General features: G+C 41.2%; 1 protein-coding gene across 2 annotated transcripts in view; it reads left to right on the top strand.

Annotated features, from left to right (window-relative positions):
- Positions 1–24,927, top strand: part of PPP2R2C (protein phosphatase 2 regulatory subunit Bgamma) — a 100,083-nt gene extending 75,156 nt beyond the window's left edge. For both annotated transcript variants that reach the window (XM_054203911.1, XM_054203910.1), the window contains 3 exons: positions 7,982–8,151; positions 12,758–12,849; positions 23,470–24,927. In XM_054203911.1, coding sequence (XP_054059886.1) covers positions 7,982–8,151; positions 12,758–12,849; positions 23,470–23,761 — 554 coding nt within the window. In that variant the 3' untranslated portion in view covers positions 23,762–24,927. The remainder of the gene's footprint in view (positions 1–7,981; positions 8,152–12,757; positions 12,850–23,469) is intronic.
- The last annotated feature ends 1,115 nt before the right edge of the window (positions 24,928–26,042 follow it).

Below are 26,042 nucleotides of genomic sequence, written 5' to 3'. Positions count from 1 at the left end.
TCACTTCCTTGCTCTCTTTAGCACCATTTCTCTTTATTAACAAACTCACTGGCAAAGTTACATTAATATAAGCAACTTGGTAGTGAATCTCCCACCCACTGTTCTTTAGCTATTGATCTGGCTTTGCCTTTCAGCGCTAATGCACTATCCCTTGTGGTTTGCGACAAGCTGCAGCAACTCACTGCAGATGGTAAAACAGATTCTTAAATATTGATTTGAGGCTCCACTTTTAAAAGCCATACTCTCTAGAGGTATTGACAAGAAGCCTGGTTTTAATATTGGGTCATTGGATAAAGGAATGCTTTTACAGTAGGTGGAATTTCAGTCTTGTGGTAGAGGTAGCTTCAGAAACTTGCCTTTACTCAGAGAAGGAAAACGATGTGTAAGTGACTAGGGCTTGAAGAAGCGCCCTCTGAATTATATAAAAACAAATAGAGAATTTAAATATAAAAAGATACTACTTTTCCAGCTTAAAACAGGATAAGCAACTACAGGCTATGGTAATATAAAATGTTAAATAATTGTGGTCGGTTGTTTATACTTCATGTCGTATAAAATAAGTGTATTTTAGATTGCTTATGAAGGTGGACTTAAAATTCCTACACGCGTATAACCATATTAATCAGTGTAGAACATGAAGGCAAGATGGACACAACAAAACGTCCTGATCTTGAAAGATAATTTCTGAAGGAGTTGTATGTATTAGTGAATTTTCTTAATACAAAACAATAAAACATTCAGAGATAGAGAAAGACAGGGTAAATAATAATGGTAAATCAAACTATTATCATAAAGAATGAAGCTAAAAGGCATAAAGAGACCATGAATGTCAAAGGGAGCTTTGCAGTTGATCTTGATTCGCTTAGAATGAACTCAGGAACTCTTTAGTATGAAAATGAAAATTAAACAGTGCATAATAATGACTATACCTGGGCAGACCAGAGGTCCTTCTAGTTCAGTGTTCTGGCTCTGATAGTGGGCAGTAGCAACAGCAGCAGAAAATGTAAGAACAGAGCAAGCGTGTAATCCTTAGCCTCTGCAACTTGCAGTTGGAAACTTTGGGTTCAGGGACTTTGTTGCATTTAACAACGCTTAAACTAACGTTTGGGGTTGGTTTTTTTTTCCTTGAGTTTGTGCAGTTACTTTTGAATGTGTGTATAAAGTTTACCATTCACAATATTTTTCAGTAAAATCTTTAGTAGCTTAATTAGGCGTAGCATGAAGAACCATCTGCTGTGTACTTACCCTTTCCTAGTTTGACTAGGTGACCCCTACTTGTTGATTGGAAGAGACAGGGTACAAAGTGAACTGTCGTTCCCTATTCATCCTTTCCATGCCACTCTTAATTACAAGCCCCTCAGTCTTTCCTAGTCTGAGGAGTCACAGTCTGTTTAGTAATCCCCTGTATGGAAGTAATTTGATATTTCTCGTCATTGTTACTTCCCATTTTTGTGTCTTCTTGAGACCCCTACCACATTAGGGACAAAACTAGAACTACACATAGCTCAAGATGTGAGCACATCTTGAAAAGCATAAATAATGCTTTCTATGTTGAAGGATAGTAATAAGTGTCATGGACTTAAAAAAATTAATATCATTAGTATTTTTATATAAATTCAGTGAAATTTAGCTTAGTTTTTTTTATACTAAACTTTATGAGATATATGTGGTGGAACAAATCACAGCTGTCCTGAGGAGTGGTGCTAATTTGCCATCTAAACATATTAGAGTATAGTTAAATAATTTGTAAGATTTTTAAGTTCGGATCATGTTTTGTGAGAAACATTTAATTAGTATAACCATGTATTGCACAAAAAAAAAGAGAATATTTAAAAGTGTTTGTTTATCAGGTATTGAGAGAGCATATTGGTGGTTCTTCTTTTTGCAAGATGCTGTGGCTAGTCTGTCAAGATGGGTGAAATTCCATACATATCAAAGTGCTGTTTTCCAGTACATTTTAATCTGGTATTGCATCCATTTTCATTTGGGATCTGAAATGAGAGAGAAACTTAATTTAGATGATAAATTGTTTGGCCTGGGACTGCATCTGTTTTCTGTGTTTATGAAACTTAAAGCCCGCTGGGAGATTACCTGATCCACCACCAGTATTTCCAGGTCCAGTTGAAATACACCTTTTGCGTGTGTACCCCAGAGGTTATCTGTATTAAGTCCTTAATTCAGCCTAACTGCAGACTGTTTGCATGCTTGGATAATAAAAAAGGAAGTTATTCTCCCTCTGTTGTTTGAGCATCTTTGCTGGCTCTGGCCTCTGTGGTCTTCTCCCTCCTCATTAACCCTGTTGCTTCTTTTTCTAGTGTTGCCAAAACTGTCTTCACCCGTTTGTAGCTGTGACCCTTGAACAGGAACTGGACAGCTTTCTACATCCATTAGCTGTCTTTGTAGGGAGAGAGAGAGTTATTTCATGGTGCGGGATTTCCGAGGACTTAAATCTAAGTAACAGCACTTAAATGCTGTAAAAACAGAAGTTTTCAGGACAGGATGCAAACTATTACCAGTATCTGCTAGAAAAAAAGCTTTATTAAGTTATTATTTGTTCATAAATAATAGAAAAAAAAAAGCTTCAGAATAAGCTTGGCTTTTCTGCTATAGGGAATGACTTTTTAAGGCTGCTTAAAATTTTATCCTATGAATGATGGAATTTCTTACCAAATCTGTGGAGCTGGTAAGCTTTCATCTCTGAGTTTTCACTGGTTTTGTTTTTGTTCAACACCTCCCCCCCTACCTCCGATAATCACATGTTTTGCAGTATATGTAAGCATGATTCATCTTTGCTTTTCTTTTAAAATACATTTGGCTTTGTAATAGCAAAAAGTTGGTTTTATCTGTAGTTCTGCTTTTGGTTGGCAGTAATAGAAGTTTTCAAGGTTCACATCTTTAAGGAGTACACAGCGTTATCATCAAGAGTCTTCTCCCTTGTTAGTTCTCTTTTTCTCTTTGTTTAGTTTACTGATACTTCACAGGAAACTCTTGCAGTTATTATCAAGTGCTCAGGCCACGATAACAAAACTTTGCCAAAGCTTATACTCTATGTTTCTCTCTCTTAAAAGCAATGAGAGTTTTGTTTAACTGAATGCATTTGACATTTCTTTTATCCCATCAATCCATTATACACTCATAAATTCAGATAAAAAAAAAAGTAGCTGCACATAAACTTTCATTATATTAGATCGATAGGTTTTCTAACCCCTGCCCCATATTATCTCAGATACTGTTATTGCTTTGCCTTTAAGTAGATCATTCTTTGTTTGGTTTTTTTTAAACATTATTGCTATTTGTATTTTGGAACCATGTGTCTTGCAGCAGTGCTGTGAGTGCTTGTGTTTTTATTTCATCCAGGCAAAAGAGTGAAGGTAAGAGGAAAAGGAGAAGTGGAAGGAATTTTGAAAATTCAGATGAGGTATTACCCAAGGTCCTATACTGTAAAGTAGAGAATAGCTCATACTCCTTGTTGCCATGATTTTGGGAGGAATGCAGAATTTTGTTTGCTATATTGGATTCTGACACTGCACCCACCATATGAGCCATTTTTAGCATTTTTTTTTTTTTCTGAAGTTCACATATGCCAAAATTTACACGCTGCAATGATTAAAGCTCTGTCCAGCAAACAAAATATTAATTTTCAGTGGTGCAGGAGTCTGGAAAATACCAATGACTCCATTGAAAATGTGTGTCTTTGGAAATGAGACAAACAAAGAGAAAAACCTTTTATGAGAATGTGGATTTTCATGTTTTCTGAGGCTGAGTTATTTTTGAGATAATGGTTTGTTGACTCCTAAAATATATTTTAGTTACAATCTACTCACTGCTCTTCAGTGGAGTGTGCACAGTAGTGCTGTTTGTTTGATTTATCACTTTCCTCTGTTGCTAGCTGTTTGATATCCCTCTTCCACAATTAGGTATTTAGGCAACTGGAATATCGTACAGCAGCAAAAGGTAGCTGGCAAAGCTGAAGAGGGAAGGCAGTATCGGTGACTACCAAGCCTCTCTCCAGAGCGTTACAGTGGGATTTCAAAACATGCATTCACACCTTGTGGCCCTTGTAGTTTGTATGAGGTTTGTTGAGTGGAGGGAGACATTCCAGTCTACACATAATCAGACCTATTTGGCAATTAATGTAAAACTAAGAAACAAGATGTGTAAGAAAGGTTACATTCACATGCGTAGCCCTCATTTTTGTCAGCCACTAGTTCTTGTTTAGAATTGAACTTGAAGATAAGTTTAGTTAGGTTTTTTCCTTTATTGGATGTATCTTGGCCAAAATGTATAGCTTTCAAATTTGTGGAATTGGGCTCATATTAAAATAAATGTGAAGTTGCAGTGGCAGCACCTCCAACACCCAGACTGCAACTCACTGGCTTGATGAGAGCTGCAGGGGTGTTTGTGGGAAGTGCCCAAGCACCACACTCTTCTTAGCTACTGCCCAAGGCCTCTGCTTTCTTTTGGCCAGTGGCTGGAAGGGAAGCTTAGTGAGATGACCTTCCCACCCACTCTAGCTGTTCCTGACTGCTACTTTTTTTTTTTTTTTTCTTCCACTTCAGGCATCTCTATATATTTCTGTGTGTTAAATGCACACCTTAGAGATACCTTTTCTGTGCACTGATTCTAAGGAGAGTCTCCATGTCTACCCTAGATAAGAGAAATTCAAGAAACACTAATTTTTTTTTTTTAGGGGAGATGAGAGTGTGTTTTTCAGCAGATGGCAGTTCCTTTTGAGAAAGAAGCAGCATATTTTTATGCTGCAGATTTTCTTCAGGATTCAGGAAAACAGTGCTCTGGCAAGTATCCCTCACCCAACCCATCCTTCTCACCGAGGTCTGGGCTTCTTCTGTGAAAAGCTACCCTGGTTTTTAATTTGTGAGCAGGAAGCTGTGCAGAAAGGGACTGGGTATTTTTATTTCCCTAAGCCAACTTCCCAGCTTACCCACGTATCTGCCAGTGGAGTAAGGGGCAGGAAAGGCGTCTTCCTTAGAGGCTTCTTTGCAACACTGGCTCTATTTAGAGATATGCTCAGTTTCCCTCTGTAATCCCATGATATTTCTCCATTCCGCAGTCCTGTCATCAAGGTCATATTCAGTCTGAGCAGTGTCATGTGAAAGCTCAGCCCACCACACCATTGGTGGTTGCTATATTCATTAGTTTGCAACTAGACAGGTAGCTTTGTGTCTTTCATATAATTCGCACTGTGAAGGTTAATAATAATAATATTAATGGAAGTTAAATACCCTTTTTCATGGCAAAAGTTAGTTATTAAGAAGTTAATAAAGAAATTAATCGAGGAGTATAATAGAATTTGTAACTGAATGTCAGTAAAGTTCTGATTCCAAGTCCTGGTCTAACAAGATTTATTTAGATATAGAAAATTAAGCTAGATTTGAAGTCTCATGTTTTGGGTGCTGATTGTCCCCTGGCATAAGAGCGACCTCCAAAAGATAAGTCTAAACTGGACTGAACAGAAAATGTGTTTCCCGTGCAGGCTGGCAAACCTGATTTTGCAAACGGTGGGCTGGCACCATGTTTGCTCCTAATCAGCTTGAAGAGGCCGGGGTCAAATTTGAATTGCTTGCCTGAACTGAAGTCCAGGGCACATGGCTGTCACTGCCGTCCTGTCTCCAATTACTCAACTTGTATTAGCCGAACAGAGTGAAGACTGCTTTTTTTGCAGTGTGTGCATAACCTTCTGTTGCTGCTAAACCAGAAATAGCTAAGACCCAAGGACACCGTATCTCACCTTCATCTCCTGAGGCCAGTGCCTTGTTCTGGTTGCTCAGGCGTATGCTGCTCTAGTTGCTAAGCTTTAACACGGGGAGCTGCTGCTTAATTTTCTGTAACAATTTTCCTGGCTTGGTTATGCTGACTGTAGGAACTATCTGCTAAGAATTGCTGCTACTAAAATTTCACCACTATCTTTCTTCTGTAGTGATATGAGGCTTTCATGCCTGCATTAGTTTCTGCAGCTAATTAAGTCTTTCTAATACTTGCTGTGGTAAGGATAGAAAAGCAATAAACAGTGGAGATAAGAGATGAAATGGTTTAATCTCATTAATTAATAAAATACAGAGTATCCAGGTACAAATATTACTGCTCTTCTAATCATTGAGAATTGGATGAGACGCATAGAGCCCAGAAAATAAATCTCAGCTATAAATGAAGGTATAGTTCAGTTAGTGTGGGTTGGTTTTTTTTTTTTTTTTCTTTCCTGGTTTTAATAGCAACTTCTTCACATCATAATTAGGAGGATGAAATTCCTGCCAGCCAAGTACATAGTTTGGACAGATTAAAGGGAAGAGGTATGAGAAATGATAATTGCTTTGTGCTCGTCAAACTTCTATTGAAAATCTGACAGGATAATTACAAAATACCTGCGTCGCAGAATGTCTAGGCAAATTTTTAGAAAGCTATTTAAAGTTGTTCGTTTACAGTCTGTCTGAAAAGAAAAGTATTTTTCCCCCTTTTTGAAGTAGTTCATTACCATTTAGATGTGTGGTACTTGTTCAAATATAGACCTTATTCTCATGTGCACGCCTGGCTGCATTCCACTGCCCACCCCCAAAGAAAATTGCCAATAATTTTTTGCATTACCCCGCATACTTCGCCCCCATACTCACCCTTAACTTTCAGCAGAACATTATTTCACCTGATGGAAAGTGTAACCTTGTTGCTTTCAACAGTCTGAATCATAGTCATAGATAAATTAATTGAGAGAGAAATGTTACAGTGGACTACACAAAAAACTCTGTTTTGACTGACAGTAAAAAGTTGTTCAACTTTCAGTGCGCTTTCAAGTCTCATCACGTGGCTTTTCTTCACCCGCTTTTGAAACTTGAAAATGCCACTCACCAAATTGCCAGTTTTCAAAGAATTTTCTAGACGTAGCTGCCAAAAGCCTACTGATTTTGCGGGGAACTGAAAGACCCCGGAAGCCTGACTTTCTACAAAAATTCTTCGTATGAGGTTGTTTGGATCACGGGGCCACAGATACCTGCAGAAAGGCAACAGAGTTGCTCTAGGCATGTGGTAGGCAGGACTGGAGTTAGTGCAGGCCTTCTGGAGTAGGATGAAGAGACCTTGGTGATTAGTGGACTTGTAACAGATGAAGTAGAGCCCACTAATGCCAGTTCTTTCAAGTTCCTGCAATTAAATGTGAGTTATCCAGCATCGTTATTATGTACAGTTGAACGGGGATGACCAATCTCCTTGCTACAGGAGCTGGATTTCCCTGTATGGAGGTACTGTAAGCAATATTTGATGATTCCCTGCCTCGTTGGATCGTGCAGCACACAGAGCAGCTGAGCAGCACATACCGCGGGTTTAGTGCTTTCCAGAGCTGTCAGCAATTGCACTTGAACAAAGGAGTTCATGTATCCACATGGTAAATCACTGTCTATTTTCTGCTCACCTCTCAGGAAGAGGTAACTGCAATTTGTAATTGCTTTTCAAAATTCCCATGTTTAATCTCAGATGCCTTCAAGACATGACCAGTGAGTAGCCTGCAGAGTGGCCAGCTGGTTCTGGCAACCAGGGCAGGGTTTGAGTAACCACCCTTCCCAAGGATGCCAAGACCATTGCAAGACCACGTGTACACCTTTTATTTGACAGGGACACATGAATTTTGGTTATGTGTCAGGAAACAGGATATGGGAACCCCAGAAAGGATGAATGTAGGTGAACTGCCTTGCTATAGGTAGCTGTAGTGAACTAACTAGTGTATTTATGTAATTTTCCAAAGTGATGCTTTGGGCCCGTAGCTATATGGTTAATTATTGTAATATTTAAAGTTTACAGTTTGTATTTTTATATAAAGATAAAAGAATAAATTAAGAATCAAGTGCTGGGCATATCATGTTCATTGATACATTGAACTACATCGTTGCACAAGAAATGCACAGTAAAGATTGTACAACAGAGCGTTTTTGTATAGAATTCTAATTTCTCTTGCTTTTTTTTTTTTTTTGTTGAACAGTTTATGAAGAACCAGAAGACCCCAGTAACAGATCATTTTTTTCAGAAATTATCTCTTCAGTGTCAGATGTCAAATTCAGTCACAGTGGTAGATACATGCTAACAAGAGATTACCTCACTGTCAAGGTTTGGGATCTGAACATGGAAACAAAGCCTGTAGAAACGTACCAGGTAGGTATCTCCTATGTCTTGAAATGCAGCAATATAAAAGCGTCTCATTATTCAAACAGTGAATGTTTTCCTAAACTTCTCATTGCTTGGTCTGAGAAGCAGCTAGCTAAGAGAGCTGCTAATCAAGGTGGTTAAAATCCTCACAGTGGCATCCTTGTAGTTGGAAAACAGCAATTTCAGCATTAGTAAGGAAGTATGAGACCTGGGTGGTCAGGGTTAACACTCGCTGGGGACTGGGCTCTTGAAAGAAACGATGCTTTTTACAAGAGAATGCATCTCTTCACTCGGGCATCTGTTTTCAAATGATGTATTCCAGTATTAAAATTTAAAAGAACCTGAGGAGAGGATTTTATGAATTGCTTAGTATTCTGCTCCCGCTGGGACTGCTGAGAGTTTACACCTTTGTAATTTCAAAACTCTTTTTAAAAACTTCATCTATGCGTTTCTCCCTTGTGCCTAGTTCTAGAAGCGATCAGTGTTAAACCCTAACGTCATCACTGACACAGCAGTTTGCGAATGCCAGACAGATGCATCTGGTTGCCTGAATTCGTTGTGATATTATCCAGACAAAATGCCAGTGGCTCCAGCCAGCGCTGAGTTTGTACGCTGACATCTGTTCTGTTTGGCAATAGAGGGCTGAGCTTACATTTTTTGACTCCGCCTTGAAGAAGGAAAATATGTCTGTGACACAGAAACTGCTTGTTATGAAAATGCAATGGGAAAAAGCTGTTAAGCTACCTACGGAAGAGTATGGAAAGTAGGAAAAATGTCATTCCTCTGGCTCGTACTGCTTATGTAGAGACAGTCCTGTGACACTGCTGGAACAATCCCTTGTTTTCTGTGTCTATATAATGGCAGGGTGGGTACAGGAGTTCACAGTAACTATCATTAAGATTGGTTTTCAAATAAGATGTAGTGAGAGTTTGGTAGTGTGACTTGACAAGATAACTAGAATTTGACATCAGTAACATTGGAGGTGTTTATTAGCTAGTGTTTAGTAGACAAAGTGGGCCCCAGTATTTTCCAATGCACTCACTGGATTTCGGTGGATACTCTTCGGTGTGTCTCTTGTTAGCATTGGAAAGTCTCAGCCTGTATAACTTTAAAACTACAAAATTGGTTTTGCTCTGAAAATGGCAGTACTTGTAATGCTAAGTAAGGTACAAATGTTGGTATGCTGTGAAAATGAAGTGGGAGGGCAAGGGTGAGACTGTGTTTTATATAACAGAAACATATATGAGATTTTAGGAACTTAGGTAATATGTTATTTTATACTTATGCTAATGGAGTAGGCAACCTCATCTCTGGAGAGGAATAGCTGGTCAAGCCAACCTTTTTGTCTTGACTTTGACATCTGCTTTTATTTCCTCATGTAGGTATCTGTGAAACAAGCTGGCCTCATTTAAATCAGTCTGACACCCAGCAGTGGGCCCAATTAAAAAGTTATATTTCTCCATGCTAAGATGTGGAAAATGAATATAGTGTAAATTTTTCAGTACTGATTATTGCAGAAGCTTATTAAAGAAAATAAAAGATCCCCAACAACAAAACCCCTGCAAATATAACTGTTCTTGCTGCCTTACTTTAACCTATGGATTGCATTTCATTTTGAAATACTTATCCAGTGCCTTGTAAAAAGTATACAGATGCATTCCTGAGCATTACAGTGGACTAAAGGAGAATCTGGAACTCAGGGGTCTTAGGAAGCCAATAGCACAGGATTGCATAGAATTCACACTGTCCAACTGCTTTGGGCAACCTTTTGTGTTTTTCAACTGCAGAGGGTAGAGAATGGTGTTCTTAAGAATAATTGGTTTAAATTACTCTTTTAAATAAATTTTAGAGGTATTCTATCTGACATACTTAAATCTCATATATAAACTTGGAAATCTCTCAAAATGTTTTTTGTGGTGGATCACCCAAAGACAACAAATAAACCTAACATTTTCAGTTATGTATCCACATAATTATGATGACATGCATGTCATTAAAAGACTAAAAGATACTAAGTAAAAGACTGAATTTCTCTTTTCATCCCCTACATGGTAGTCACTTAGATATTGCCTAGCTGAGAGACTCATGAAGAGGGTCACAACAGGAGATTTCCCCAGAGCTGTAAGAAAGAGCAAAGTCTATAATTATACTGCTTCATTATCAGGTTACAATCTTAATATCACAAAAAACCCAGACATATTCCTCATGCAGGTTTTTTCCCTGATCAATGCTGTGGCTAAAAGAAGTCTATTGCATAGAGCAGGCTTGCTGAAACACTTTATCTGCTGATGGTGATTGAACATGCTTTTCTCCTGTGGAATGGCCAGTGCCTGAAAGTTGCAAAGCAGCCCTGCCTAACAGGATGCTCTTTTGATGCTGCCCGGGTGAATTACCCCAGCAGCAACTGGAGGTGAACACGTTCATAGCTGATAATAGCTTGATCCACTTTTGGCAGCGTCTGTTGCGTAGGGATTTGGACTCGTGTGTCACTTACCGGTGCAATTCCTCATTGTGACTATAGAGTCCCAGTGAAGTAGCTCCCCGCGTAGTCATGTCGCTGTGTTAGACTGGAGCACAGAATGACTAGATAGTTCCATGAAGGTCTGACCTAAAACAGTGCAATTAAGAAAAGAAGGATGCCTAGGGTAATTAGTTAGGACTCAATTTGGTTGGGATTCAAGTACTATTCATGTGTGGTAAGAACAATATGTAACAGACAAGGCAAATCTGATTTTACCCTCAATTGGTAGTGGCTGATGAACGTGCAAAGAAGGTAGAAGTTGTTTCTTCCAGTTAGTTTTTCAGTCATTCTGAGGGTCTGAATGTAGTCAAAATGTGGTAGAGGGTCCACATGAAGAGCAAGCTAGTTGCTCGGGGCAGCAGTGCAAGTTTGCAGGCAGAGTCAGTTGAGAAAAAGGAGATGAGACCTTGAAGAGATCAGTAAGAAATCTGACAGAGCTGATATAGAAAGGCACGGCTCCAAGCTGTGGAGTTGGATGCACTTTGCAAAGGGTGCATACGTGACGGTGGCCATGACAGATGGCTGCTGGAAATGGTAGCAAGAGGAAGACCTAGAAATGACAGTTGATAAGGCAAACGCAATCTACTTCTGCCTTACCCAACCTTTCGATGTCTTCCAAGTGTTGGGAGCTCACAAAGGTGATAAAGGAAAGATCTCCAGTTCTGTAACAAAGTACACTGCTACCATAAAAAGACTTTCAGTAAAGAGAAAATGAAAGGATTTGATTACAGAGGGTGCAAGAAACTGCATCAGTACTAAAAGTGTTCTGACCTATTACTCACCATGAGGGTAAAGGCATTTAATTGTGAAATGTTTTATCTGCATCTACCATTCACCTATTATTTGCTGTATAAGACATTATCTGTTGAAATACAGCTCAGTGTTCACTCATGTATTAATGAGAATTGGCCCATGACTAAAATTTATACTCTTGAGTAACCTCACATTACAAATATTCTTAGGATACTGTACAATTTGGCTATTGAAAATGGGTTAGTTTAAAGAAAATATAAGTGAAAGGTTACTGTACCTAGTCTAGACTTGATAGAAGTTATTTTATGAGAACAAATATTTATGCCCTCAGGCGAGAGGAGGTTGCTGAGCATCCCTGACCAGGAACAGTCTCCCTGGACTTAGAAGAACCAGTACCTCTGTATGCCAGAGTGAAATTACACCCCTCAGCTACTGGATTGGTGTGTGCCCTCTGAGAGGCCATCTACACATCTTTCTACAACAGCTAGAAGGAGACATCAGGAGTGAAAGTGCATTAATAAATTTGCCTAGGCAGGAGTTTTCTAGCTCATTTTTTCCTTGTGGAATGAAACCAGTCATCCAGAAGGAAAACTAATCAAACTCAGACAAGGATTGAAACATTTTGCATGAGATCTGTCTTTTTATAATAACCCTTGTTCAGCTGAGATGTATGTGGCCCAGAGGAGTGGTCTTCTGCTGGTTAGTCCCACTTTTCAAGTATGTAAGTGAGAATTTACAATGTTGTTTTTAATTCTCAGCCAAATAGGAGATATCCTTGAGCTAAATTAGTGTTGTAATTTGCAGCCTGTGCAACTTCAACCTTGTAGCGTATTTGGCTTCTGGAATACCTTACCCAAATATATGTAATCCCATATATTACAGATTCTTTTAATAGAGCCAAGTTCTTTCTGCCACAAGTGAGAGTCCACTTATCTTGGAATATGACATTTTTGTTACTATTTAAATTAGATTTCTTGCACATTAATTAGCACATCTAGGGTATCAGCTGGTGAAATGTCTTTGGGAATTAGGCTAGCACTGAGAAAATCAGCCAAGCAGGAAACAAATATGTTGAAGAGGGGTGGTCTGCAGCCTGCTGAGGGAGGTATGCTTCATGCCTTCCTGCAACAATAATTCTGTGGCACCTGGTTAATTGGGCTGTGGAAAAGTACAGATAGCTTCTTGAGAGTTTAAACACAGTATCTATCTTCTGCAAAGCTACCAATCTGTGCAGCATATTTGGAAAGGGAACGTGGGAGGTAAAGTGGGGGGGCTGGTTGTGGATTTTTATATTTCGTTTTATTTCAATAACAACAACAGTTATTTTCTTTGAAACAGGTCCATGATTACCTTAGGAGCAAGTTGTGTTCCCTCTATGAAAATGACTGCATCTTTGACAAGTTTGAATGTGCATGGAATGGATCAGACAGGTAATCCATCCTTGTGTCCATCACTGTCTTCATTTAGCAAAAGAGCTCCCATATGATAGGGAGCAGTCAGAAAGTAAAGTGTTACACGTGGTTATTTTCCACATCAATTTACATCTTTGTGTATCAGTGTTCAGGTTGATAAAAGGTGTTTGGATAGTGGTGCAGTTGTGTCTCTGACTTCATTAGACACAACGTATAACTGGTTAACCTTGGCTCATGCCTTAGAGGGGAAGAAACCTTCCAATTTTGTCTGTTTTCACCAAAATCCTAAGTAGGCTGCAAAAGTTAAAAAGAATGCTGCCAACTTGCACAGCCCCACCAGCACACTAAGGAAGCTTGTGTGATCCTGTATTTACACGTGAGCTGCCTCAGAAATCCAGTTCATTTACTGGAAACAGGGAGCGAGGAAAGGCAGTCACAGGCACCCACTGATTCTCCCCAAGCCGCTGCCACCTTCCCACTGACATAAATGCCAGTTTCTTCTGATACCTACCCCCCATTGGAGCAGCTGCTTTCCCTGTGCACTGAAGGAGAGGTCCTGGTTTTTATCTGGGACATAATATCTTGTCGAATATTTTCATAAGAAATATTGGCACAAGAAGCCAGAGAGCACGAGCAAGGATGAAATGTGCTAATGCCATAATATTAGCAAATGGTGACAGTACTTTGGGGAGTAGGAATATTGTACAGGAAGAACTGATCAGTCGAGAAGACTGGCATAATAAAAGTGGATGAAGTCCAAGAGTATAATGCAAGGTGAGGATTTTAGTTAAAAGAAAATACAAACCTTCACCTTATCAGTTGGAAACAACTCACAGGGGCATTCATACGCTAGGTGACTGTGGAAGGGATTAGCAGTCTACAAAACGCATGTGAAAGAGAGCACAGGAGCCAATTTTCAACGGCACACAGTGACTTCTGGCTGAGCAGAGCGAGGAGCCAAAAGGCAAAAGTTTGGCACTCGCTGAGAGCCTGGAACGGTGCCTTCAGCTCACTTAGCCTCTCATTTGGGAAAAAGGGTCCATCTCATTGTATTTGAAGCAGACCTGCCCCCCTGGACTGGGCAGGGACTATGAAACAGAGTGTGGGACAGCTGTGAAAAAAGCAAATGTGATCCTTGAATGGGCAAGACTAGGATATCCAGCAGAGAAAGGAGTAGTGGTGACATTATGCTAGGGTCTAATTCAAAGGCCTTTGCACTGCAGTTACACGTTTCTTGTCCCTCATCTCCAAGGTGGATGAACTAATCAGGCAAATGGACAGCTGCTCTAAAGAGAGGAAAGGGCAGGAGTTTGGTTTTGATCAGCTTAGCAGAAGAGAAGCCAAGATTATACTTGCTTTTATTAAGTATATCAAGGAGGTATACATAGGGAGGAAGGGAATATTAAAGATAAATGTGAATGATAATGACACAACAGCAAATAGGTATTGAGTGACAACAGGTAATTATAGCCTGGAAATACCTGTTCAGACAGTGACAGTATGGAGCAGTCTTCCCATCCTAAGTAGTGGAGATATAAGAAGCCCAACTGTTTTGGTGATGGCGCTCAGGAAATTCGTGAAAGCAGTTGTATGAGACATTGGTTAAAACAAGTGTCTGATCCTGGAAGTGCAGAACAACATCTCTTCTAGTCCTGTGTTCCACAAACGCGGATAAAGGGTAATGCTGTACCCTGTGCAAGGGGCATCTTCTCTTTGGACTGCTTCCCTTTTCTCAGTTCCTGTCCTACCCAATGGAGAGATTCTGTCTTTACTAAGAAATAAAACTTTCACCTTCTATCATTTATTATGCAATTGAAACTACATACTTCCGTTATCTCTGTTGTCTGCATGCCAGGGTAATGTGTTTTCTGACAAGGATTAACTCAGCATTGAGTATCCCCTGTGATACAAAGTGCTGTCCATTTAAAATGAGATAGGTGGACCACACTGGGCAAAATACTTCCCAGATTGCTGTGTCTGCAACCTGGGGACCAGCTGTTGTGGAAATGGCTTTGATATGGTCAGAAAGTGGGAATGAACCACTGAAGTTTTAGGGGAAGATGTGGGTTTTGGGGCTTTTCTCTGAGCCTCCCAAACCCACGCACAAATGGATGTTTTAGCAGAGGGTTGTTTCAGTAGCCGGTTACTGCTTGAGTTTGGTCCTGCGAGTAATACCAAAATTAAAGCATTTATTGGAAATAGGGACAGTGCTGACCCACGCCTAAATATGGCACAGGAGAACAGCGCAGTCAGATCATTTAGATACCATGAAACTTTGACAAAGATTCAAGGCTTTTCAGGTCCTTTCAAACCGTTTTGGTTATCCTTGATGGGAATTCCCAGTGCATTGTACAGGACGGACAGCCACTTGTTCCCAGGCCCAGAGTCTTTCTCCTGCAGTCAAATGAAGCGCTGCTGTCCTCATCAGTGTGCGGTAAGACCACTCTCTGGATAGTTGCCTGGTACTAATAGAAATATTATTCAATATCAGGATTTAAAGTGAGCATAATATTTTCATTCCTACTTGACTGATCAGAAAGATCAATGCAGTGAGTAATTATGAAGTGGGAACATTAGATTGTGAGGGCTTCATTTATTGTACTGCCCAGACACTGAGGCGTTGTTAGTCGTGCACAATTACCAAATCTGTCACTAAACACAATACACTGCTCTTGACTGTAAGAAACTGTTGAGTAGAGTAGCTGGCAACATTTGACAAAAGATAAGGGTTCTCTTCAATTGGAGTTGTTTCTTTGAAAAAGTCAAACGTATCAGCACCAATGTTCATCTTTTGATGAGCATTCGCTCTTTGGAGCTTCTTGCCTCTGTGTATGAGAAGTATTGTATTGTTTTGCTACACGCCACAAGGATTATGTCTTTTTGGTAGATCATAATTTAAATTATATTTGGTTTAAATTATATTTGGTAACTCTTAAAGAACAGTTCATTTGAATAGTAAAGTCACTTAATTTGATCTTTTTGGTATGTATTTTTTTAAAAAGGACTACTGCTACAAGCAAGCAATGCGTATTAATGGTACTCTTAAGAGTTGCTGCAGTACAGTACTTATATTATTGAAATGTATACATCACAGTAATAACTGCAGTTCTAAACATGTTATTTTTATCTTTTGAAGACTTTAACGCTACAGTGACAATTTAGGGTGACAGGATTGTTCAGTTAAAAATGAAAGCATGTTTATTGTTTAGGTGACAATAGTTTTTATTAATTTTTGTCATTGCTAAGGAGTTAATCTAGGCTATGATAGAACCTGATGGTGAGGCTGTTTACAAAAAAAATCAATGTACGTGAGCTCTGATTAGAACGTGATTGATGCTCAGTTACTCCAATGAACAGGAACTAATACGATCAGACAGAGCCGATCTCATTTGCTGAAGGGCACATTAATCACTATGTACTTTGGCAACAACAGTGGTCAGGGGAGGGAGTCAAGCAGGGGTCTTACGCTAATTCAACCAGATGAGCACATATTATCTGTAGTTGAGTATATTACACTAAAATCATGCTACCTTTATTGTATGGACATCATTACATGACTATGTAGAACGTTTGAGATCTATTTATACAGCAATTTAATCTAGTTCTTCCATTCATTTCCAAAGTCAGGTCTTTTAGTAATGACCTGCGAGACACTGTTTTCTTCCCACTGTCAACCAAACTCATCTTTTTTATTTCAGTTTTACCTCAAAAATTAACAATTTTGCAGCTGTTTGTGCGTTGAAGAAGCCAGTAAAAGAAAAAACAAACCAAACCCAACGTAGTAATTCTACATGGTAGTAAGTGAATACCTTAATTACTGGGGTTTTTTTTAAGATTTCAAATGAATGGGTGTATGGGAACCCTTCCAGGGAGACTTCTGAATGCCATCATGATAAGTGATATGCTGTAAGCAGATGAGTGAAGTCACATACAACTGTTCAGTCAGTCCGTTCCTACTGAACTGTCATTCATTCCACTGAATATCCGTCAGCCTTCACTCTAATCAGGTGGAGTTGGCAGGTCCCAGTGGTTAACAGTCTATTCCTGCCTGGCAGCAGCTCCATGCTGGAGAGCTAGAAGACATCATTTTGTTCTCAAGGCTTGGCACATCAAATATTAGCTTGGAAGGACTTGGGGATCCCCTGTTCTTATAACCAGTCTTATCCCAGCCAGCTGTACCGGAGTGCCACAACCCTGAATCTGGTGTCCTGAGCTTTTCCATCAGTGTACTGCTCAGGAGGTTTCAAGAAGTTCCTTCTTTGTGATGAGGAGTCAGTTGCTTCACACAGCGCAGCGTAAAGGAAAGTTCCCCAATATGCCAGCAGGCCCCCACTGCTTGCAATAGTGCTTCCTCATTTCCCTTTGTTGTAATAAATCCCATTTTTCATTCCTATGTTTTTGAAGCGTTTTCCTGGAACCAATCCTTTCTTCTCATGAGGTTAGCTTCTCACAAAACCAGATCTGGTGGGCCTTGCGTCTCAGTCCCAGGAGGCTGCAGATGCGCTGTTCTGTGCTGGTGCACATGCTAGCGAAACCTTGCAAATGTAGGGGCTCAAAATATAACTGGGGAGAGAGTTTCAGGTCAAAGAAGAGGTCCCTTTTTATACTGGGTGGCTTGAGAGACTCCTTTGCAGAGATTTGCAAGTCTGGAGGCAGGCTCTGCTGGAAGCTGCTCTCTGAGTCTCCTTCCCTCACACCTGCTTGGATTCGATGTCCTGCCTCTCTTGCCTCAGAGCATGATGTTCTGCTGCCACATTTATCGTGAGGGGCTGGTTAGCTGTTTTAGTTTTTCTATCATCCTTAAGCCTCGTGTGTGCTGGTCCTTGAAGCCCTGCCCAGCCTTAGTGCTGTCACACCACCCCATGGCTTCCACAGTCTCTTGAGAACAGTGAAGGAGGGGACATGAGCTGAATTTCTCCGGACAATAGGAACCTGTGGGTCAATAAAAATTTCGATGCATCTAGAAAGACTAATCTGGGCCAGAGTTAGCTCAAAAATTGTTATAAAAGAGTCTTTAAACAACAACAAGAACAACAAAACCAAAACAAAACCATGTGAAGCGAGTATGGTTTGGTTTTAAAGCAAGCCTTTATTCCTGAATTATTCCAGCTGATGTCCCCAGAGCTTCAGGGTAAACCTTGGCATCCAGGAAGGCAGCTGAATGGAGCAATATTGATAAAACTGTTGCGTGCAAGGATGGCCGCAACATGGATGACATTTAAGAGCTTGGCTTGCAATAAAGAAATCTGAATGAAGTATGGGAATAACAGATATGAGAAAGACAGGGATATGACAGTTCTTAGGGACTGGCATGTTTGATGGAATCTCAATGCCTAAAAAGTATTGTGGAGGATCTCATTGCAGTTTAGTACAACTGATGAAATCCTATTCAGATACCCCTGAGGCTGGTGAAGCAGGGAATTTGTTGACCTTCCAAAAGATGCAGAACTTTTTAGAGGGGAAAGCCATGTACTGAAGCATTTCATTTAACAAAGGGTCATTACCAAAACCAAAATATTGAAAGCCAGATGTTTTAAAGTATTAGGATGCTTAAAGATGCTGAAGCCATCAATAGCTGATAGGGTGCTTCTGTAGACCGTAAAACTCTGTCACTAAATTAAACATCAGTGGTACAACTGCTGGTGTCATGCAAAATAAAAAGGTTTTGAAAATTGTCCATAGGTAAACATTTGCTGGTTTAGTTTTGAAGTTTTTAGTTTAGTTTGCTGGCGTATTCTTCTTACAATGCAAGCAGGAAGAACTTTTCTTCTCAAATCCTTTGCTCCAGACAATTTTACAGAGTGGAAATCGACTTTTTTTAAAAAGTACCTTACCTGAAATATTGCTGGCTACCAGATCAGCTTCGCACTGGGTGAAGAAACCTGAATCATGTGTGTACTGTACAGAGGGAGCAGTTAATGTTCTGCTAATTTTGAAACAACCTGTCCTGCCCAAATGGGCTTCAGTTCCTGGGAGTTTGCTGGAAGGTCATCAATGTCTGGGTTGTGATTGCCCAGCTGAAAAGCAGATGGCGCACACAGTTGCATGCAAACTGCTTTTTTGCAGCCCTTGGCAAGAATAAAACTTCCTGCAAAATAGACAACCCGCAGTGCTTTTCCTTCCCTGCATCCCCTGGTAAGCTGGTGTATGACCAGCCCAGCCCTGCAGAGCCCCCAGCATCCTGACATCTCTGGTGCCACAACCTCCACTACCAAATTCCTGCCAGATTCAAGAGCACAGGAACCAGTCATTTGAATGTGATGAGAGAGGAGACCCACCCACCAGCTCATTTCTCCGGCCTTCAGCCCACAGGAGAAGGCAAGGGTGGAAGCCCAAACCCCTTGAGAGCTGAGTGAGTTGTCTGTGAGAGTAAGCAAGACTGGAGGTCGTGGGAGATCACAAAGAAAGGGTGAGCGGTGAGACCTCCAAAGGTAAAATGAAGAGGTGGAAGGGGGAAAAAGGGAACAAAGAAAGGGACATGACAAAGTGAAGCAAAAGAGACAGGACAGAGCAGAGAATGGAGGATGAAGCTAGGGAGGATACTTTACTGGCAGGAGAGAGAAGCAGATAACGTGTTTTATAAAATTGTAGAGCAGGATAGAGGGAAATGGAAAAAGAGGAAGGGAGAAGGAAGAGAGGGGGAAAGGAAAACCTGCCTGGACATTGTGGTAGAGACCAGAGTCAGAACTGGAGGGGAAGAAAGAGGAAAAAAAAAGAACAGAATGGCAACTAGGGAGGGAGTAAGATGAAAAGTCAATGAATAAAAGTAGGATTGGTCTGCACTGGGGTTTCTCCTTCCCCTTTTACCTTTTGTAAGAATATATTTGTCCTGCTTGTAAAGAAAAAAAAGAAAAGTGGGGTAAGACTTTGGGCCGTAGTGACCCTGCATGAGGACCAAAGTTTGTCACTGAGATGCCTCAGAATGCATCATTAATAAGCAAGAATGCCCCAGTGTCGGTGCAGCCTGGACGCGCTAGTAGGGCTTTGTGTTGCCACTCAAAACACTCATCCCTGAAGACTTGCCAGAAACCCTCTGACCTTGCTTGGAGCAGCTCTAAAAGAGGGAGTGCAAAGTACTCCGTGCGCTCTGCACCACGCGGAGAGGAAAACATGTTCCCCTCGTGGGGCAGCGCAGGGCGGGTAGCATGGAGCTGCGCGAATGCTCTTGGGGACCTGCAGATACGGGGTGATGCCTCTTCTTCCAGAGCACCGGCGAGGCTGCCAGTGCGTGAAACGTAGGCAACAGTAGCTGTGTCGCTGCCGTTAGGGGTTTTTCCTCCTTTTTTTCTTTTTTTTTTCCTTTTTAAAAAATTTTCTTTTTTCAATCATGCAGCCAGTAGCTGTGGCGGTCTGAGCTGGGTGCGGTCTATCAGCAGCTTCGCTATCAGTATGCTGCTCCTCGGGGCGCGCTGGAGTGTGTTCTGTGTCCTCAGTGCCCCTGCATGGCTGAGATGGGGGTACCTCTGACCACGTGGAGCACAACTTGTAAACCTGCTTGCTAAATAAAATTAAAGGTGGTTAGGCAGAGCTTTTCCAGGCTGCTCCCTTACACGCCCCTGAATTAGTGTAGGGTGTTTCTGGTGACGGGCTGTGTTTGGTTTCTTGAACCATCCTCGCTTGCAAAGGTTTTGTGCAATCACTCGTCGTTGACACTGCTGTGCAGAGCAGAGTCTGGAAATACAGAACAGACTCTTCCTATACTCAGCCACAATTTTTATTCTAATATATATATTAAAAATTCTCCTTATGGCATACATCCCATTATTGTACGTTACATTTTCCTGAGTGGGAATAAATTGCAGGCTTACATCTAGTTCTCGCTCTCTTTTATTGTTATTTTAAGCAGCAGGTAAGGTTATAATCCATCTGTGTTTGTGACCTTGAACAAGAATGGGCACTTTCTCATTTACATAATGCTATTTTTTACTGAGCCATTAAACTGCAGAAAAACAGGGCCAGCATGAAAAGTAGTCATCTACATATGTTAAAAAGAATAACTGCAGTAAATCCAACTGAGGAAAGCAGACTTTTAAAAATACGCGAGAGTTCAAGAAATTAAAAAGCAAATGGACTGTAAAGGCAGTTTCACTGCAAACAAAACCTCCTAAAAATAATATTCTAGACAAACACCTCTCGGTGCCTTTGGCGCACTGGTTCTCTGCCTGCATGAAAACTGCTCCCCTGACAGTTCCTGCCCTCAGCGGGAGGGATGCTCCTCATTCCCCTGGGAGCCACAGCTCTGCAGCCCGTGGCACGGGGTGCCTCAGCGTTAGAAACGTCTTTCAAAATTTTGCCTGGGGGAGGGGCGGGGAAAGCCCGCAGTACTGTGCCAGGCTGTTTGTGTCACAAATCGTGTTTGTTAGCACCGAGATATGAAATAACCTCAAGTTTTTCATGTTGTGAATAACCGTTACAGCAGGAGCCGTAATGACAAGACATGGTGATTTGGAAGGAGTGAAGCATTAGATTTACTGCTGTTGATTCAATTTCTGAAGCGGGCACTAAGCTTGATCAATAGGCTTTCTGCAGCTTCTGGGATATGTTTTATCAAGCTGTCACACTGACTCTTTTGTTTCTTTAGCTGGTGGGATTAACTTGTGCTGTACTAAGCAGGATTGTGCCAGGCCTTTGCGGGTGGGGGAAGTAAGGGAGCCCTCGCTGGGGCCATCCCAGGGGCAGGTGCTGCTTCTGGAGAGCATCAGGGCAGCTCCTGGCCAGGGCTGGCTGCGGCTACGGATGGACAAGTGCCTCTGTCACCCATCCCCAAACTCATCAGCCGTGCAGCCAGCGGTGCGCTGCCTGTAGACCTCAGGAAAGCAGCCTCTGGGCTGTAGGTGAGGCATCGCTGAGGGCAGCGCACGCTGTGCCTCCGTGCTACGCCTCTCCCATTCGCAGCAGTTTCCTTTAGCACTTCAGGAGCTGCAAAAAAAGCTCAGTGTGGAATCATCTGCCGTCAAACTGCAGTATGCCACCCGCAAACATGGGAGCGGGATGGAGCTGGCAGTTCTGCTGGTGATTCATAGCGTACAAATCCAGCTCATCCGCTCCGCTTACCCCACAGTGGCTCTGAAGGGAGCGGAGCTGCTGGCACTCGCGTGGTAGCTGTAGTGCAAAAGCAGTTAGCTGCACAGCTCCCATTTGTGCGTCTTTCAGTGTATTATTCATTTGTATTATGGTAGCTCCTAATGGCCCCAAATGAGATCAAGGCAACGCTGGCTGGAGGCTGTGCACATGGTGTAAGACAGCTCCCGAATCCAGGAGCGTCTTAATCTAATCAGCTAGTGAGCGTCTGTATGGCAGAGTACACTTTTATGCCTTTGACTTCTCCTACAGTTGCACGTGCCATGGTTTCGGGGCCAATATGCTGCTCGGTGCAGATTCCCCCCAAGTGGGAAGCAGCAGCAGAGCGCTAAAGCAACCGTCATTTGAGGTGGAGGTTAGTTTATTAAATGCGAAGCACGTGAAATGTGCTCTGTTGGGCTGTACTAGAAAGGCAAATAGCTCCTGATTGCCTGAGTCTTAGAAGGGTATGGCTTTTCCTGTGGAGACCTGACTGTTCAGGGTGGATTCCCCTTCCAGAATGGAAATTCAGAAAAAAACGCCCTATTTGGGGCTGAGACAGGAGAGTAGAGTGTGGCCCTGGTTTCACATATGGAAAAAGTTCACAGGGGATGAGCTTTCGAACAAGGCTCTGAAACCCGTGATTATGCTAATCCAATAACCTGAGGGCCATGGATGAAATCCTGAATTCATTAAAGTTAGTGACAAAATATCCTCCCCTAGGGACTGGGGGACTGAAGCAACTGGCAATCCATTATTTCAAACTACAAGCTGATTAATGGGGTAATTTTTATACAGATCAAGGGATGTTTTCTGTCCCTTTCTCCCAGACCCAGAAATATATCCTGACTTGAAGCTTCATTCAAACTCCGTACAAGAGATGACAGAGTCCTGTTTATCAATGTGTTTAATTCTAACAAGCGTTACAGATAGATAAAAATTTTAATGGTGTTGAGACTTGCAAGGCCTATGGCTTCAGAAGGGAAATAAATTTACTTGTGCAAACTCTGCGATTTTTCAAAACCTTTCAAAACACCTTTCTTCAAAATACTAAAATACATAATTATGCACTAAATCTTGCTATTGTATCACAAGGTTTGAAATACTTGGAAATTTTTTTTAAAGACTTTTTCTGGAATCAGGGTAAAATCTCAGCTGTCGGAAAAGGTAAAGCTCTGGAGAAAGAAAAAAACCTGAAATGTATCACCCCTAAGAGCTCATAAAAAGCTGGAAGGTAATTAAAAATAAGTTATTAAAGCATATTACATTTGTTGTCTTGGGAAGTCAGTCTCGTGATGGTCCTGACATTTGCGCATGCTTCAGGATGCCAGTTTGGGGGTACCTGTAATTTTCATCGAATGCTGCAATAGGGAAGGGGAACACATTGGTGAAAGCGAACTGTTCGCTTTCGGAGTACTGGGGAAATATCCTGGTTTATACGCTTTCCCAGCTGAAACCAGAAGATGCCTCATCTTAAGGTTAAAGCTCAACTGGCCTGACCCAGACATCCCACAAGCTGCTGTTTAATGTTGTCTTTGTTTTCTCTCTCTCTCTCTCTCTCTCTCTTTCTCTCTACAGTGTGATAATGACAGGTGCATATAACAACTTTTTTCGAATGTTTGACCGAAATACCAAGCGGGATGTTACCTTGGAGGCATCCCGAGAGAGCAGTAAACCACGAGCTATTCTTAAGCCCCGGAGAGTCTGCGTCGGAGGCAAACGGAGGAAAGATGACATCAGTGTTGACAGTTTGGACTTTACAAAGAAGATCTTGCACACAGCGTGGCACCCAACTGAGAACATCATTGCTATAGCAGCGACAAACAATCTGTACATATTTCAGGATAAAGTGAACTCAGAAATGCACTAGATTTATCAATATCCCTCTATATTTGCAAACCAGCCTCTTGAGAGTTGTAGAAGGATGTGATCTTCACAAAAATTGTGGCTTCTGTGGTGGGATTTGTAGGTTGCATCCTTTCATCCCTCAGCCTGTATCATTATTGGTGGCAAGCCAACTCTTTTCCATCACTGCAACTGTATGAGTAAAAGGCACGACTGCAAATCCAGTTCTGTGGTCTGTATTGGTTCCTTTAAACAAACAGGGGTGTTTATCCATTTTGGGGGTGTTCCTGAGGAGGGCTGAGACTCCTCAACCCCCGTCAGTCCTTCTGAGCGTCTCAGTGGTTCGCAGGACCATGCTGTTCTGGTGCACTGCCTGCTTTTGCAGCCCACAGCATTTACCACATTGTTAGAGCTTTTTGCCTCAGTCTCTTGATTATTGGGGGGTTTTTTTAGTAACATTTTCCTGACTTTCAACTAAGCCAAGCCTGTTTGAGTGAATGAATAGCCACATCCCTTTGGAGCACGTGGCACGTTGGAGGGGGCCTCATGACAATTATAACTGGAAGCAGAATCCCTGCTGGTGAAAAGCTGACAACCCATCCCATTCCCTTCTTTACAACACCCTCGTATTTATTTATTTATTCACATTACTAACTTTGTGCTTCAACTTCTTGAGTGAATAAGTGACAGAATGGCACAGTTACTCAGCCAGCTTATTTTAAGAAGTTCATAGATCTTAGAAGTTCGTAGAACTCTTTGCTCTGTTTAAAACAGTAACTAGTATCTTCGTCACGTGGAGAACTATTGAAAAACCGTGGTGTTGGCACTCCCGAGGGACTGGCTGCTCAGACGTAGCCTGGCAGGTAACACACAAACCCGTCCTGCCGTTTGGGGGTTGGAGTTCTGGAAACCCTTGGCTAGAAGTACTGTCCTTGAAGGCAACCATTGCCTTCAGTGGGGACAAAGCCACATCACTGCTAGACGCTTCAGAAAGTCCCTCGCCTGTTGATGGCAGCATGGTTATTTTAATCCTGGCCTTTGGGGAACGCGGGCAATGCCGTGGTATCTGTACCTGTAAAAAAGAATGGTACTGTGAGACGCGGCCCTGCTCAGTGAATTCTAACGCTTTTAAATGAGTCCACTGCTGGGCGACAAAATTATTCCTGGAGAAACACGAAAAATCAAAACCTCCATACCACACAATGTTAGATCTATCTCTGTTTTAAAATGAATAATGATGTAAATGGAAAAGGAAGGTACACGCAATGGGTGTAGGGTGTGCAGGGATTGTATGGGAAGGGTGCAGTGGGCAGGGAGTCCTCTTAATCCAGGAAAAGAAAGCTCTGCTGCATCCCTAACAGCTCAGGCAGAAAAAAATTAATATCCCAAAGGATTTCTCCTCAAACCATGAATAAAAGAGCACAACTCAGATGACGTGGTAATCTGCCCATGTTAAAACTCCTCAGCAAAAAAAGTCTTTAAGCCATGACGCGCTGATTTCTTGGTAAGTGGAGAACGGACAGCTGAAGGGATCTGCATGCTTTTATATTTTGGTTTGAGGGAAAGAGTGGGTAAAAATCTGCTTACAAGAACTAAAGAAAAACAAAGCCCACAGCTTTTATATGACCTCTTAACACAACACATGAAACATGTATGTTTGAAGTTTTCTAGACCAACGCTGTATATTTTGTGTGTAGAAGCACAGCCGCATGTGCATCAGTTTCCAGCCACGCTAAACACATACGGTATGAAATGTGTAGGTTCATTTTAAAGGGAATGAGGAATGTTTGTTTATAAAATACTGTATGCTGAAGCAGGCATGGACAGTATATGTACATATTTATTCTAATGAAATTTAACAAAATCGCTTTTCCTTTTTTTTTTTTCTTCCTTGTAAAAAGGTTTAAGAATGTGGTAAATTGTATAGAAAACTTGTTAATGCCAAACTACTGCTTCAAGGGTGTCATACAATTTCTTTGACTTTTGGCCTCCTCCATTAACCTTTGCAGCTAAAAAAAAATATAAAACGCTATCAGCTCATATTGGCATTTACAGCTAGTACTGTAAAACATATATTTAGCTTTTAACATTCTCAAGTAAGATTCTATAGTAACTTATTATAAAGCAGATCTTAATACGACAATTTTTTGTTTTTAATTTGAAGTACCTTACTCTGTTACAGCTTTGGGTACCAAAAAGAACATGTTGAAATTAAAGAAAGAAATATATCTTCGGAGCTTTATAAAACTAATGAAATACCCGACCAAAATACCGTGAAGTGATTATAGAGGAAATAAACAGAAACC

The sequence above is a fragment of the Rissa tridactyla genome, chromosome 5 (assembly GCF_028500815.1).
Source record: "Rissa tridactyla isolate bRisTri1 chromosome 5, bRisTri1.patW.cur.20221130, whole genome shotgun sequence".
Classification (NCBI taxonomy): domain Eukaryota; kingdom Metazoa; phylum Chordata; class Aves; order Charadriiformes; family Laridae; genus Rissa; species Rissa tridactyla.
This window is presented reverse-complemented; position numbering and strand designations above follow the sequence as displayed.